The sequence below is a fragment of the Piliocolobus tephrosceles genome, chromosome 8 (assembly GCF_002776525.5).
Source record: "Piliocolobus tephrosceles isolate RC106 chromosome 8, ASM277652v3, whole genome shotgun sequence".
Classification (NCBI taxonomy): Eukaryota; Metazoa; Chordata; class Mammalia; order Primates; family Cercopithecidae; genus Piliocolobus; species Piliocolobus tephrosceles.
The window spans coordinates 94,741,252-94,758,880 of NC_045441.1; the positions used below are offsets into that span (position 1 = coordinate 94,741,252).

General features: G+C 39.9%; 1 protein-coding gene across 2 annotated transcripts in view; it reads right to left on the reverse strand.

Annotated features, from left to right (window-relative positions):
• RSBN1L (round spermatid basic protein 1 like) overlaps positions 1-17,629 on the reverse strand; it is a 99,655-nt gene that overhangs the window by 21,873 nt on the left and 60,153 nt on the right. Inside the window, exons 3-4 of one of the 2 annotated variants that reach the window (XM_026448963.2) lie at positions 11,905-12,162; positions 11,522-11,586 (exon numbers count right to left, since the gene is read on the reverse strand). In XM_026448963.2, coding sequence (XP_026304748.1) covers positions 11,522-11,586; positions 11,905-12,162 — 323 coding nt within the window. Of the gene's footprint in view, positions 1-11,521; positions 12,163-17,629 lie in introns of both variants that reach the window. The other variant, XM_026448962.2, reaches the window with a different exon arrangement.

Consider the following 17,629-nt stretch of genomic DNA (forward strand, 5'->3'; position numbering starts at 1 on the left):
ACTGCTTTAAAATATAGGCCAGGCATAGTGGCTCACACCTGTAATCCCAGCATTTGGGGAGGTCAAGGCGGGAGGATCACTTAAGATCAGGAGTTTGAGATCAGCCTGGCCAACATGACAAAACCCCGTCTTTTTAGTAGACTAAAAATACAAACATTAGCCAGGCATGGTGGCGGGTGCCTGTGATCCCAGCTACTCAGGAGGCTGAGGCACAAGAATGCTTGAACCCAGGAGGCGGAGGTTGCAGCGAGCCGAGATTGCACCACTGCACTCCAGTCTGGGTGACAAAAGTGAGACTCAGTCTCAAAAAATAAATTAACTAAATAAAAAATGATAATAAAATATATTTGCTTTCTAAAAAAAGAAAAGCACTGAATTACAAAGATACATACAGTTCCTCTTGATTTAGGTATACAGATGTTTCAAAAAGAACACAATAAAAGACAGGCATGATAATTATATATTTGTGGGAAAGCTTATATTTAAATAGTGGCCTTCAGAAGAAATATAACATATTTAATCTAAATCTCCTCCCCTCCCCACAAAACCCCACGACCATCATGGCCACATTATCACTTTTCCGCTTGTATATTCTCTATAAATATTATGAAGGGAAAGAAGAGAGCAGAAGTAGGAGACCTATTGTATCCACTGCCAGTAAGTGTCAATACCAAAATCTGAGAAGCTTTGGTTAACAGAAAATCAAACAATTGTTTAATATTCTACTTATACAATGTAATTAAAAAAAAAAAAAACCTTAGGATTCTGAGACTGGTTTGCTACAAAGGGAAAAAAAGTAGCCTATTCTTAACAAGAAATATATTGCCAAAAACAAATCTATAAGTTTTTTTACTTATTACTGTTTTCTCTTATGTAAATTATGAAAACTGCTGCAATCAGGAAAAGGCAAATATAGTAATAATAAGCAATTTTTTAAAAAACTCCAGGCCAGGCGCGGTGGCTCAAGCCTGTAATCCCAGCACTTTGGGAGGCCGAGACGGGCGGATCACGAGGTCAGGAGATCGAGACCATCCTGGCTAACATAGTGAAACCCCGTCTCTACTAAAAAATACAAAAAACTAGCCGGGCGAGGTGGCGGGTGCCTGTAGTCCCAGCTACTCGGGAGGCTGAGGCAGGAGAATGGCGTGAACCCAAAAGGCGGAGCTTGCAGTGAGCTGAGATCTGGCCACTGCACTCCAGCCCGGGCGACAGAGCAAGACTCCGTCTCAAAAAAAAAACTCCAAAGAACAACTCACTTGAAAACAACCTGCTGTTTCCCAAAACATGTTCCCTGAAGAGAGAGCTCTACAGTCCACTAAGTCTGGAAAACCCTTCTTGTTTAGGAGGCTCACCACGCACACTGGCTATAAAAGTTTCTGAGGAGTCTCAATGCAAACAAATATTACTTATTTGGTCCAGCATCACACTATTTTGGACTTCAAAACCTGTTTTTTTGTAGTTGTTTTAGTATACCTATCAACATTCCAAGATAGTAAAAGTTCCTCAGAATACTTTCATAGTGATCCACAATAAATATAGAAGATGGATATTTTTACCTTGTATTAGCACCAATGTGAAGAAAATACAAAAATAGGATCATCATTAGAGCCAAACAATTGAGGGGGTGGGAGCAGAAGCTGTTGATTCAATTCTGCTGAGGATTATTTTTTAGCATGTGGGGAGGACAGTCCCTTATTTTTAAAAACAAGGCCTGCTCAGGACATTCTGAGGCAATCTAAAAATGACATAAATGACTGTGCCACAAGGGGGAGCCATTATCCACCACATGTGGCAGATAGTTTCTAATTAAAATAGGGAATATTTAATCAACATTTTATTTCAAAAATACCCATATAACTGCAACCAAAATAAGAACGAAAGTACTATCCACTTTAAAATTAGTAAAATAAAGGTGTAAAGCTTTTTTTATTATTATTAGAGCATCTCACCTGATCCCTGACACGATATTTTGTATAGATAGATCAGTTCATAAGTATTTGAGGAGGATGGGGTAGGCACAATTGGTCAAAATGAAAATTTAGTACAAAGGCAAGCAACGTTTCAAAGATGAAACATCAAATTGCTTTTACTAAACTACCAGTGAATGACCCCAGCATGAATTCAACAAATGCTAGTGTTCTGCCCCAATTCTATAGTGAAGCAGGTCTAACAAATCAGATTTTAAAAGTTTCATTATTAAAATAACAGACTTTTAATCATCAGTTAACACACTGATGTAAGTTGCCTGAGAAACAACTTAGAACCAAAATAAAATAAAAATAAGATTTAGAGTTTGGAAGTGGACGAAGGGTGGTTAGACAACGATTGCTCCAGTTTTCACATTCTCACAGTTCTCAGTACAGGGTTCCAGAGTATATGCATTGATTAAAGATAGTGACAAGACAGAAATCTAATTTATTTATTGACAGAGAAAACTCATATTTTATTTGCCTTTTTCTATCCCTACGGTAGAACATAGGAGCACAATAAATGTCTGAGTGAATATCTGAATGAAATACAGATGGTAGGCCGGGCGCGGTGGCTCAAGCCTGCAATTCCAGCACTTCGGGAGGCCGAGACGGGTGGATCACGAGGTCAGGAGATCGAGACCATCCTGGCTAACACAGTGAAACCCCGTCTCTACTAAAAAATACAAAAAACTAGCCGGGCGAGGTGGCGGGTGCCTGTAGTCCCAGCTACTCGGGAGGCTGAGGCAGGAGAATGGCGTAAACCCGGGAGGCGGAGCTTGCAGTGAGCCGAGATCCAGCCACTGTACTCCAGCCTGGGCGACAGAGCGAGACTCCGTCTCAAAAAAAAAAAGAAAAAAGAAAAAAAAAAGAAATACAGATGGTAGAAAACCCAAAACGATAGATTGCTTAGAATGGTTTTCAAGAATTATAAGGGAAATGAACTCACAGTACAAAAATTTTATAATTACTATACTTAAATTATGTTTGTAGCCAATCATTTTTATATCTGTCAATTTAAATCTTATGGGTCTTTTTTATCTCTCTTGATGTCAAATTTTATAGTCTTTTTAAATAAATCCATTTAATTAAAATGTTAAAAAAAAAAAAAAGAAAACCTAAAACGAACATGGTCAATTGCAAATGGCCACAAATTCTTCCCAGGCCTATATGCTCACTCCTGTGCAACGTGACTGTGCCACTCCTGTCATCAAGAAGTGGAGTCTATTAATGGGCATGCACAAAAATAGAATGAATAAGGCCTACAATTTCATTGCACAACAGGATGACTACAGTCAATAATAACTTAACTGTACATTTTAACTAAAAGAGTGTTGTTAACTAGGTTGTTTGTAACACAAAGGATAAATGCCTGTGGAAATGGACACCACATTCTCCATGATGTACTTATTTCATACTGCATGTTTGTATCAAGATATCTTATGTACTCCGTAAATATATACATCTACTATGTACCGACAAATATTAAAAATTTAAAAATTTTTTTAAATAGGCCGAGCACTTTGGGAGGCCAAGGTGGCACATGCCTAATCCCAGCTTTCAGGTGACTGAGGCACGAGAATCACTTAAACCTGGGAAGTTGCAATGAGCCGAGATCATGCCACTGCATTCCATCCTGGACAACAGAGTGAGACTCTGTCACACACACACAAAAAAAGTAAAATGAATAAATAACCTAAAAGAAGTGGAGTCTATTTTTCCACACGAATCTGGGTTTCACCGTGTGACTTCCCTTTGTCAACAGGACATTAGCAAACACAACACAAGCAGAAGCTTGTACACTGGAGCTTGCCCTCTTTTTACTCAATGGAACCCTGCAACCACCACCATGTAAATAAGCCCAGGCTAACCTGCTGGATGATGAGAGAAACATGGCCATCAACCCAGCTGACATGCATCAGCCACCAACCATATAAATGAGGTGTGCCCAGACCCAACTGGTCTGTCTGCCAATCATCAGACGTGAGAAGCCATATAGCCCCAGCTAAGTTAGCAGAGACCAAAAGAATTGTCCAGCAAGCCCAAAGAATTGTGAGAAATGAAACCTTTTTTCAGTTCACTAAGTTTTGAGACTTCTGTTTATACATTTAATACAGCAAAAGCTAACAGATATGGACAGGTCACAAACTTTGGGAAAAGTCCATGCATATGTTTCTATTCTCAAATAGACTTTCGTGATACAGTTTCATATTATATCACTAACCTCAGGGCCACAGCATTAGAGAAATGACATGACCTGTTAAAATATATATAATGACACATGGTCTTCAAACCTTTCAGACAACCTGCAAGGATACAGATGAAGATGGAAAACAGAATTATACAAGTAAAAAGAATTCCAAAACCAAAGACGAAATAACAGGGATGCTTTAATCCTTTGTCAGTATTATGTGTATGTGTTTAATAAAGTTGAACAGATGCTAAAATAAGTATTTGTGAAAGCTACAAAGTACTATTACAAAGATAAACACTATCACTACAAAAATCACAGAAACAGCTACATAATTTGCCATCTTTTAGTTTCTACAGAATTTAAAGCAAATTATTTTGGTTGCCCTGATTGTAATTTAAGAACAATAACTAAAACAGAAAACTAAGCTCATGAGGATACAAACTCAGCATGAGCTTGTTTTGGGTTCCACAGCTAGTGGTGGTCAGGACCATCAGGTTGCACAACCTAGGGACTGCCACTCACATCACTGAATGGCTGCAGTGCACAGCTTCTAACATCATATAAAACATAAAACTATATATACATAATTATATATATTATATATTACTATATATATTCTTTTATCAATTAAAAATGGTGCTAATTAATTACCTAGAGGATAGTATTCTCATGAATTTCTTTCTTTCTTTTTTTTTTTTTTTTTTTTTTGAGACAGAGTCTCATTCTGTTATCCAGGCTGGAGTATAGTGGTGCAATCTCGGCTCACTGCACCCTCTGCCTACTAGATTCAAGTGATTCTCCTGCCTCAGCCTCCCAAGTAGCTGGGACTACAGGCGTCCACCACCACGCCCAGCTAATTTTTTGTATTTTTTTTATTAGAGACGGAGTTTCACCATAGTGGCCAGGCTGGTCTGGAACTCCTGACCTTGTGATTCACCTGCCTCGGCCTCCCAAAGTGCTGGGATTACAGGCATGAGCCACCACGCCCAGCCATGAATTTCTTTAATGCTGCTAAATGTATTTTCCAAACTATATTACATGCTAAAAACTAAGGGTCAGGCCGGGTGTGGTGGCTCACGCCTGTAAACTCAACACTTTGGGACGCCGAGGTGGGTGGATCACCTGAGGTCAGAAGTCAAAGACCAGCCTGGCCAACACGGTGAAATCCCATCTCTACTGAAAATACAAAAAACTAGCCAGGTGTGGTGGTACACATCTGCAATCCCAGCTACTCAGGAAGCTGAGGCAGGAGAATCACTTGAACCCGGGAGACAGAGGTTTCAGTAAACTGAGATAGTGCCACTACACTCCAGCCTGGATGACAGAACTAGACTCTGTCTCAAAAAATAAAAAATAAAAAAATAAAAAGTAAAAATAAAAGTCAGATTTGTACCATTTTTCTCTATCAACTTCACTCTACCTTGTCTTCTCACATTTTTCTAGATCTTTTGAATACTGCTTTTGGACTAGTTTTAACTAGATCAAAGATTTTTCAGAATATAAAAGGTAGAAAAGGGAACTGAAGGATAGTTACTGAATTACCAAGATGTCAAGTACAAAACTTTTCTCCACAGTTCTGCTTTCCTCTGCTCTGCAGAAAGCACTGTCATCTCATAACAAGAGCAGGTTCTATTGAACTGAACCTACTGAACTTAGTCAAGATGGTCCCCGACTCAGATGGTTCAACTCATAATTTTTTGACTTTACTAGGGGTTTATCAGGTTGAAACCTCACAGTTAGGTCAAGCGGCATTAGGACTTAAGATGGTTCGCTTCCTTATAATTTTTTTTTCAGTGGGCTTCTCAGAGGTTGTTTTGTTTTGTTTTGTTTTTGAGACAAGTCTCGCTCTGTCACCCAAGATGGAGTGCAATGGCACGATCTCAGTTCTCTGCAACCTCTGCCTCCAGGGTTCAAGAGGGTCTCCCTACCTCAGCCTCCCGAGAAGCTGGGATTATAGGTGCCCACCACCATGCCCAGTTCATTTTTGTATTTTTAGTAGAGACGGGGTTTCACCATGTTGGCCAGGCTGGTCTCAAACTCCTGACCTCAGGTGATCCGCCCACCTCGGCCTCCCACAGTGCTGGGATTACAGGCGTGAGCCACTACGTCCAGCGGGTTATCAGAGTTTTAAATGCATTTTCAACTTAAAAGTATTTTTGACTTACAGGTTTATTAGGATGCAGCCGTAGCGTAAGTTGAGGAGCAGCTGGAGTTAGTGAGGAGTCATCATGACCAAATCAACAAGTTTGATTCCTGAGCAAACACTTTAACATTAATTTAGCTTTATTATCCACAGTTGGTTTTTGCTGTGGTTTATATTAAGTAAAACTACATTCCAATATTGGTACCTCTGCTCTTCCTTCCCCTAGAATACTGACTCACATTAGGTCAATTAATGTCATCTCAACCAATGATTTTGGTGAAAGCAATTTCACACAGCAGTATGTGGGCTGATCCACTTGACACCACCAAAATATACAGTTTCACTACATGATTCTAATAACAAGCATTCATTAATGGAAAACTTGTTTTTTCTGAATTTCATATAACCTAATTACTAAATTTTTATTTTTGTTTTTTGGGGTTTTTTTCTTTGAGACAGGATCTCGCTCTGCTGCCCAGGCTGGAGTGTAGTGGTGTGATTTTCTTGATTTTCAAAGAGACATGGGCCTTGCTATGTTGTTCAGGCTAAGCTCAAACTCCTGGGTTCCAGTGATCCTCTTGCCTCGGCCTCCTGAATAGCGCCATGGCTAATTACTACACTTCTGACATTCCAAATAACTAGCATGTACATGACAGTACCACAGATAAGGATGCTGGAAGATAAATGGGGCACAAAATACATTTTCAGTTTCTCAGCATGAGTGTTAATGTCATATTCTAAGAAGTGCTGAAAACTTCTATGTTCTCAAAAAGGGTGATTAACAAAATGAGGTCCTTGAATATACAGGAATAAATATTTTAAAAATCTGCAAGACCTCTATGCTGAAAACCAAAAAGTATTACTGACAGAAAATAAAAAGACAAATGAAGGGGAATACCATGATCAGACCGGAAGACTCAATGTTGTAAAGGCATCAATTCTACCCTAACTTATCTATAGTCTCAATGTAATACCAAGCAATATTCTAGCAGGTAACTCTTTGAAACTTGAAAAGCTGATTCTAAAGTTTATATGGAAGTGTAAAGAGCCATGGAAATCTTGAAGAACAAAGCGAGCAAACTGATTATAGATTATTGAGATTAATTATAAGCTAGGCACAGTGGCTCACACTTGTAGTCCCAGCTACCCAGGAAGCTGAGGTGGGAGGATCACTTGAGCCCAGGAATCTGAGGCTCCAGAGCACTATGATCGTACCACTGCACTCTAGCCTGGCTGGTAGAGCAAGACCCTGTATCTACCAATCAATCAACAGAAAGAGTTATTATAAAGCTGTAACAATTAGACAAAACAATGGAATCAGAGAGAGCCCAGAAACAGACCCACACACATATGATTAGCTGTTTTATGACTAAGGTGACATGACAATGCAATGAGGAAGGAGTATCTTTTCCATAAATGATGCTAGGTCTTTTGGATATTTATATGGAAAAACATGAACCTTGATCTTTACCTCATCCAATATACAAAGATCAATTCCAGATGAACTACAGATTATTTTTCCAATACTTTTAGCTGCTGTTTTATTAACTACAGATTTAACCATGAAAGGTAAAACAATAAAAGTTTCCAGAAGAAAAGTTCACAGAATATATTAATGACTTTGTGGTAGGCACAGATTTCTAAAACAGAATGTAAGAAACAGTAATCATAAATGGATTATAAATTATAAATTAGATTACATTAAACTTAGGAACTTCCACTTATCAAAAACACCTAAGAGTGAAAAGGTAAGACACCAAGTGAGAGGAAATATTTGCAATACAGTTAGCTGACAAGATTCTTATCTACATATATAATAGTCCAACAAATCAACTAGAAAAAAAAGCAGTAAGAAATTGACAGAGTGGACAGGTACTTTACAAAAGAGGATATTCAACTGGATAAAAAGGTACTTGACCTTCTTAGTCATCAAGGAAATACAAATTAAACCACAGGGAGCTACGACTACATAGTCACCAGAATGACTTAAATGAAAAAGACAGACACTACTAAGCGTGGCAAAGGATATGGAACACTGCTAGTGGGAATGTAAATCAGCGCAGTAACTTTGGAACACTGGCAGTATCTAGCAAAACTGAGTATGTGCATATGTTTTGATCCTGAAATCCTAATCTTAGGTATATACTCAAAAGAAACACATACATATGCTCATCAAGACATGTGAAAAATATTCATAGCATCCGTGTTGTAACAGCCTCAAACTGGAAACAACTCAAATGTCCATCCAGATGGTAACAAGATAAAAAAACTGTGGTATATTAACACAATGGAATACCATATACAGTACCACTACACACAAGATGGATGAATCTCACAAACATTATACTACAGAAAAGAGACCAGACACTATCTGATTCCACTCAAGTTCAAAAAGAAGTAAAATATATCAGTGATGTTCAAAGTCAGGACAGTGATCACCGGGGTTCATGTGGTGGGATTGGGGGGCTGGCACAGTACTGTTAAAGAAGAGTTTGGGGAAGATTTCTGGCTAATAATAATATTTGGCTTTTTAAAATCATGGGTGTGTTCTCTGTGAAGATTCATCAAGCTATACATTTATAATATGTATACTATGTATTGTGTATACATTATACTTCAATAAAAAGTTTACTAAATAAAATCAACTCCTGGAGGGGACACTTCAATGTAGGCTGAGAGAGCTTTAACTAGGAGGACTCAAGGGATGAGAAATAGAACTGTGCAAGAATAAGCATGCTCATTTTTCTCCTACTGCTCTCTCTTCTGGATGCCATTCAGTTTCATAAAGCCAGTGTCTAAGGACAAATCGAAGGCTACCTCCCAATCTGCAGACGACAACTTCCCCACTCACAGGAATAAGATCTGAAGAATCTTATGATAAAAGGAATATGGTCCTTGCACATGCACTTTCCTGCCTTTAAGTCTAAAGCCAAAGAAGCAAAAGTAGTACCTGCAGCTGACATGCTCAGGTCACCAGGGTAGCAGATCACACAGATATGGGGACAGAACCACAGCTGGTAACAAACCGGATCCATCTGCCTGGAGTTTCCTCTTTGCAATACATACTACCCAAGAAGCCTGAAGAGATGGTGACAACCAGGGTAGGTGGCTCATCAAGGACTTGAGATCCACAACCCAGGCATACACTGCCATGATTAACAAGTCCAGCATCTCATTTTATTTAGTAACAAAAGCAGTTTTCATGGTTGTACATATTACATAGTTTAGATGAAAATTCTTATCATTTAGTATAAAATTAATAATTCCTAACCTTATTTGAAAAAAACATCTGAAAAGCATGTAATGTGATGCACATCAATGAACTGTCACACTTAAAAGATTACTGAAGCAAACTTGCATAGTATCAAAGCAAGAAAGTTTGTGATACTGTGGAAATAACCGGGAATGGGAGCCAAGAGGCCCAATATAAAACTGGACATTTAGGAGACATGCAATAAATGACAAATGAATGATAATAAGGTGATAAGGGACTTTGAGCACGTTATCTCTTCTCTCACTGGATGTGTTTCTTCACTGCTAAAGTAAGATTATAAAGAGGATTAAATGAGTTACTACATATAAAATACTTAGAAGAACTAGTCCTTAGCACAGTCAGTACTCAACAAATAGTAAACACTATTATTAGAGGCCAGTCCTGATTCTGCCATTCAACTCAGTTGTAACCTCAGACAAGTAACTCATGACCATTTTGGGTTTCTATAAAATGACAGGGCTAGTAATGGATGCTCTATAGCTCCCTATCCACCTTAGAAAATATTTAAATTTCAATTCTCAAACATCTTATGTTAGAGAATAATTCCCACACATACACATTAAAAATTATTTTCCAGGCCAGGCAAGGTGGCTCATGCCTATAATCCCCAAACTTTGGGAGGCCAAGGCAGGCAGGTCACTTGAAGTCAGGAGTTTGAGACCACCCTGGCCAACATAGCAAAACCCTGTCTCTACTAAAAATACAAAAATTAGCCAGGTGTGGTGGTGCACGTCTGTAATCCCAGATACTTGGGAGGCTGAAGCAGAATAGCTTGAACCCAGAAGGCAGAGGTTGCAGTGAGCCGAGATCGCACCACTGCACTACAGTCTGACTCCATCTCAAAAAAAAACAAAAAACATACACCACATTATTTTCCAGACTACAAACTACTACAGAATATACACCAAACATACTCACGCTATTGGGGGCAGGGTACATGTAGATATGACTGAACATCCAGACTACTATTTAAAGTGGAAACTATAACCTGAGCACCCATCAAAAAAGGAATATATTCAGAATAAGGAAAGGAGCCCTGGATGATGATTAAGATTTTGTTCTATTCCTGACACTGCTGACAATGTTAATACCTTACTCCTCTCTCTCTCTACATCTGTTTACTTATTTGTAAATTGAGAGATGTTGGGATAAATCACCACTAAGATCCATTTGAGACTTCCTTTACTTTTTCCCTCCTTCCAAACTAGAATGTTGTCCTAGAAACCAAAAACTGTTCCTAGAAACCCAAAAACTACAGCATCAATAACTGTGAGAACTGGCCAATCTCCCAGCCTGAACAGTCCCAATTTGAGGATGGGTGATAATGGCACCAGCCTTTCAGATGGGCCCACACTGAAGTTCAAGAACCAGCAGACTCTATTATGTCTGCTTTCCAGAATAATATATATTCTCCTACCTTTCTCTATAGAGAAGGGTAGGAAATGAAAAATTAGCTCAATATACTGATTGCTACTTTTTACACATCATTACACAATAACTGATGACTCCTTCCTACCACAATATTTTTAATGGCCTACATTTATTCAGTACCTACCATGTGATGGGCCTGGTGCTAAGTACCTTAAAGCATTCTAAAGTTAGAAGACAATTTTAGGTGATTTCCAGGTAAGAAAACTATTTAAGGACCGGAAAATGCATGGCTAAATTCATTTCCTTCGGTTCAAGATCTCTCCTTGCAAAAAAAAAAAAAAAACCAGAATCTTATTTCATTAATTGTCTTTAAGAAAAAAACACACAAAAGTGAAAACTGAATTTTAAATTCTGATGCTCACATCAAGAAAGTAATTTACTCTTAATACTCCCAAATGGTTTCATTATATTCTTGCCTTTTTATTTCAACCTAATTAGGAACAAAAAACAGAAATTCATCGAAAAATATTAATTAAAAGTTATTTTGTAAAATAAAACTAAAAACCTCTTACCTGAGCATGAAAATTGGACATAGTCGTTGTCTCTATATCTTTCTTTCCTAATATCTCCATTTTCACTGGTGAATTGGGAAAATTAAATGAAAAATAGTCTAAAAAGTCAGGTAAATAAGTAGCTGCCCCATGAACAATACCCATCACGTAGAAAGCTGCAGAGTTTTCATTTTCACTGAACACTAGACCCACAAACTCTTCTGCAAACCTCTCCATCTCCATAGGAGACAGGTGGGAGAGTTCATTACTGTAGGCATGGATAACCGAAGCACCTCCATTAGGCTGGTGCTCTGTATGAATGAGCTGTTTAAATTCCAAAGTGTCCAACCTTTTGAGGTTATTCTGAACTCGTGGCTCCTTTAATGAGACAAATGGAAACTCACTGTTCTCTGGAATTTTGGAATCATAGTTCTTGGTATCCAAATTCTTCCCAACGTAATCTTTTATGTTATCATTTAGGATGCCTTTGGTTTGTTGATCTTCAACATCAGTTAGCAATCCTAAGCAGATAGTCTGAATAGATTTGCTATACATTTTCGGACGCTTCCGTTTTTCATTCTCTTTGTGTTTCTTTTTCTTTTTCTTCTTTACCTTTTTAATTTGTAAGTCTTCCATATTTGTTTTTGGTTTCTCCTTCCCACCTGTTGGAAAAAATGTTTTTTGAAACTCCATATTTTAATTACTTGAAAAACCATGCTTTAGGAACAGTTTTGTATAAATAATAAGTTTACTTCTGAAAATTTACTCAGAATTATATATTTAGGACTCATTTTTTACAGAACTGATAATCAATATTTAGTCAGTCTTTTTTGAGATGGAGTCTTGCTCCGTCGCCCAGGCTGGAGTTCAGTGGCGGGATCCCAGCTCAACGCAACCTCCGCCTCCCGGGTTCAAGCAATTCTCCTGCCTCAGCCTCCTGAGTAGCTGGGATTACAGGAGCACGCCACCACGCCCAGCTAATTTCTGTATTTTTAGAAGAGACAAGGTTTCACCATGTTGGTCAGGCTGGTCTCGAGCTCCTGACCTTGTGATCTGCCCACTTCGGTCCCCCAAAGTGCTGGGATTACAGGCGTGAGCCACCACACCCAGCCAGCCAGTCTTTTCATCTACACACACACACACACAAAGAAAGAGAGAAAGAGAGAGAGACAGAGAGAGAGAGAGACAGAGAGAGAGAGGCAGAGAGAGAGAGAGAGAGATGGAGGGAGAGAGGGAGAGAGGGAGAGAGGGAAAGGAAGAGAGGCAGGCGTAGAACAAAGTTACATCTACAGTGTGTGCTACCATTCTGACATATAGCAAATGCTCACGGTTTACAGAAATAAGGAGATGAATGAATATTTCAGAAAACAATCTTCAGGCCGGGCGTGGTGGCTCAGGCCTGTAATCCTAACACTTCGAGAGGCTGAGGCGGGTGGATCACAAGGTCAGGAGATCGAGACCATCCTGGCTCACACGAGAAACCCCATCTCTACTAAAAATACAAAAAATTAGCCAAGCGTGGTGGCATGCACCTGTAGTCCCAGCTACTCGGGAGGCTGAGGCAGGAGAATCACTTGAACCCAGGAGCCAGGGGGTGCAGTAAGCTGAGATCACACCACTGCATTCCAGCCTGGGTGACAGAGTGAGACTCTGTCTCAAAAAAATAAAAAAAGAAAACAATCTTCAAATTTTAAATGCAGAAATTCAGAAATGTAAAGATGAACAAAGATCAATATAAACAATGCCCTCTAGATGTTACTCTTGAGATATATATCATCAATTTTACTTTACCTCAGGTCTTAAAAATTGCATCAAAGTATCATGGAAATTTATAAATCATAAAGGGACAAAAAGAGTTGTGCAATATAACAGCAACAAACACAGCAATTCCTTAGCTTTTTACCACATTTCCTCCTTAGTAAATTACTCTTGCATCTAATATAGTAAATATAGTCTACTTTAAGTCCACCACAGTTTACAAAATTACAGTAAGACCCAAAAAGGTACTATAAAAGAGATGACAAAAATCAGAATCATTTCTCATATCCTAAGCTCAAATAATACCCATGTACTGGTAAAGAGATGAATAAAAATGTAGCCTGTACGTTAAAGAGCTTTTGTGAACAAAATCAAGTATATTCTGGGCTCAGAAATGTAGAAGTCCAAAGGATAAAAGATTAACCCACAGAGGCTTTACAGCTATAGAATCTAAGTATACATATAAACAGTATTATCACATTATATTCATTTCTTTTTTTTTTGAGACGGAGTCTAGCTCTGTCGCCCGGGCTGGAGTGCAGTGGCCGGATCTCAGCTCACTGCAAGCTCCGCCTCCCGGGTTTACGCCATTCTCCTGCCTCAGCCTCCCAAGTAGCTGGGACTACAGGCGCCTGCCACCTCGCCCGGCTAGTTTTTTTGTATTTCTTTAGTAGAGACGGGGTTTCACAGTGTTAACCAGGATGGTCTCGATCTCCTGACCTCGTGATCCACCCGCCTCGGCCTCCCAAAGTGCTGGGATTACAGGCTTGAGCCACCGCGCCCGGCCTATATTCATTTCTATATAAGAAAAATACAAACAAGTAAATAGCCTCATGAGAAAGATAAGAAAGCCATTGAACTAAGGGTTGAGAAAAGGTACTCAATGATTCCATCTTTTATCTCAGTTTCACAGATAACCTACCATGAATGAAATTCTCCCAATCCGCTTCTTTACCTAAACATTTTCATCTTCACATCTTTCTTTCCTTTCTTCTTCCAGTGATTGAGACGTTCTATTTGCAAAAGTAAGTCCCTCCCACCAACTCCAAAACCCTTGTTTAAAAGTCTTTGACCACCAAACTTTTCATAAAGAATAATCTATGCCTTGAGTGGTTAACAAAGAAAAAAGAACTTTTTAAATTAAAAAAAAAAAAAAAAAAAAACAATCAGGCCGGGCACGGGGGCTCACACCTGTAATCCCAGCACTTTGGGAGGCCGAGGTGGGTGGATTGCTTGAGGTCAGGAGTTCGAGATTACCCTGGCCAAGAGAGCAAAACCTTGTCTCTACTAAAAACACAAAAATTAGCTGGGCATGGTGGCGCACACCTGTAATCCCAGCTACCCGGGAGGCTGAGGCAGGAGAATTGCTTGAAATGGGAGGCAGAGATTGCAGTGAGCCAAGATCACGCCACTGCACTCCAGCCTGGGTGACACAGTGAAACGCTATCTCAAAAAGAAAGAAATAAAGAAAAAAAGAATTATCTATGCCCACTGTCTTTCCTTTATCACCTTATCATTCTTACTGCTTAAATTCTGGTTCTATTTTCAACTTGTTTAAATTTGCTTTCCCAGAATGTGGAAATATCAAATCCAGTTATATTTACTCAAATCATTTTTTCTGGTGTCTCCATGATTTGACAGAATTATCCAGCTCATCCTTGATTACTTCTGAATTCCCTGATGCCACTGTCTTAATTTTTGGTCTAACAGCTGCATAACTGTCTCTCATCCTGAATGCTAGAGTCATATTAACCTTTGTATAATTTTTATATATTCTTTTAATCATATTCATTTCTTAGCTAAACTGCTTTCAAGAGCTCTCAATGTCTACCTATAATCTCTTCAGTCTGGAATCCAAAGACAGTGCCCTCAAGTACCTCATGCTCTGGTCAAATTGCACTATTTATTTACAATTTCTTACAAAACATAACTCTATTGGCAAAGGCATTTCCTCTCCTTAAAATACCCTTGCCTTGCTCTACCAATGAACTCTTTCTTATCCATTTGATGTGACTGAAAATTTCCTGAGGCCTCCCCAGAAGCTGAGCAGATGCCAGCATCATGCTTCCTGTACAGCCTGCAGAACCATAAGCCAATTAAACCTCTTTTCTTTATAAATTACCCAGTCTGAAGTATTTCTTTATAGCAGTATAAGAATGGACTAATACAGAAAACTGGTACTGAGGAATGGGCATTGCTATAAAGACATCTGACAATGTGGAAATGACTGCCCTAGAAGAGAGGTTTCCATAAGAGCTCCATTCCTTTACCTGGCTTCTGCCTGAACATCCAGGTGTTTCCATACTACCTCTGAAAACTAGGTGAAGCTCCCAAGCCTCGAATCTTGCATTCTGTGTACTGGCAGGCTTAATACCACATACAGCCACCAAGACTTATGGCTGGCACCCTTGAAATAGTGGCTCAAGCTGAATCCAGGCCCCTTTGAGCCACAGCTGGAGCTGGGGTGGCTGGGGAGCAGGGAGCAGTATCCTGAGGCTGTGCAGAGCAGCAGGGCCCTGGGCCTGGCCCAGGAAACCATTCAGTCCTTTTAGGCCTCCAGGCCTGTGATGGGAGAAGCTGCCACAAGGTTCTCTGAAATGCCTTCTAGGACTTTCCCCCATTGTCAAGCCTATTAGCAGTTGGCTCTTTTGTTTTATTTATGCAGATTTTTGCAGCCTGCTTGAACTCTTACCTGACAATGGGCTTTTCTTTCTACCACCTGGCCAGACTGCAAATTTTCCAAATCTTTATGGTTTGCAAACAGTAACGTGGGGAAATGTGGGGTTGGAGTCCCCACACTGAGTCTCCACCAGGGGACTGCAGAGTGGGGCTATGAGAAGAGGGCCACTGTCCTCCAGACCCCAGAATGGTAGATCCACCAAAATCTTGCACCGTGTACTTGAAAAAGCCTCAAGCAGTCAATACATACCAGCCCTTGAGAGCAGCTACAGGGGCTGAACCCTGCACAGCCACAGGGGTGGGGCTACCCAAGGCACTGGGAGCCCACCTCTTGCATGAGAGTGTCCTGGGTGTGGGGCATGGAGTCAAAGGGGATTATTTTGGAGCTTTAAGATTTAATGACTGCCCTGCTGGGTTTCAAACTTGCGTGAGGTCTGTAGCTCCTTTCTTTTGGCCAGTTTCTCCCTTTTGGAACAGGAGTATTTACTCCATGCCTACACCGTTCCCTCCCCCCGCCCCACCATCTTGGAAGTAACTAACTTGTTTTTTATTTTATAGGCTCAAAGGTGGAAGATACTTGGCCTTGTCTCAAATGAGACTTTGGACTTTGAACTTTTGGGTTAATGTTGGAATGAGTTAAGATATGGGGGAACTGTTGGGAAGGCATGACTGAATTTTGCCATGTGAGAAGGACATGAGATTTGGGAGGGGCCAGGGATGAAATGATATGGTTTGGATCTGTGTTCCCTCCCAAATCTCATGTAGAACTGTAAGCCCCAATTACAATTGAAGGTGGGGCCTGGTAGGAGGCAATTGACTCATGGGGGTGGATTTCCCCTTTGGTGCTGCATCACCATAGTGAGTGATATCTAGTTGTTTACAAGTGTGCAGCACGTACCCCAGAACCACTTCTCTCCTGCTTTGGCCATGTATGGTGTGCCTGCTTTCCCTTCACCTTCCACCATAACTGAGAGTTTCCTAAGGTCTCCCCGAAAGCTTAGCAGATGCCAGCTTCATGCTTCCTGTACAGCCTGCAGAACCATAAGCCAATTAAACTTCTTTTCTTTATAAATTACTTAGTCTCATGTATTTCTTTACAGAAGTGCGAAAATGGACTAATACATTATCCTTTAATGCAGGGGTCTCCAATCTCAGGGCAACAGACCGGTACTGGTCCACAGTCTGTCACAACTAGGCCACACAGCAGGAGGTGAGCAGTGGGCGAGCCAGCGAAGCTTCATCTGTATTTACAGCCATTGCCCATCGCTCACATTACTGCCTGAGCTCCACTTCCTGTCAACATTAGATTCTCATAAGAAGGTGGACCCTACTGTGAACTAAGCATGTGAGGGATCTAGGTTGCCTGCTCCTTATGAGACTCTAATGCCTGAAGATCTGAGATGATACTAGTGCTGGGTGCTGCTGCAAATATAGATTAACAAGCTCATGGCTCCCACTGATTCTACATTATGGTGAGTTACACAATTATTTCATTACATATTATAATGTAATAATAATAGAAATAAAGTGCACAATAAATGTAATGTCCTTGAATCATCCCAAAACTATCCCATCTGTCCATGGAAAAACTGTCTTCCATGAAATCAGTCCCTGGTACCAATAAGGTTGGGGACCACTGCATTAAAGACAACTCTTACATCCTTTCCTTCATGTTGCTTTCCTTCATTTCTC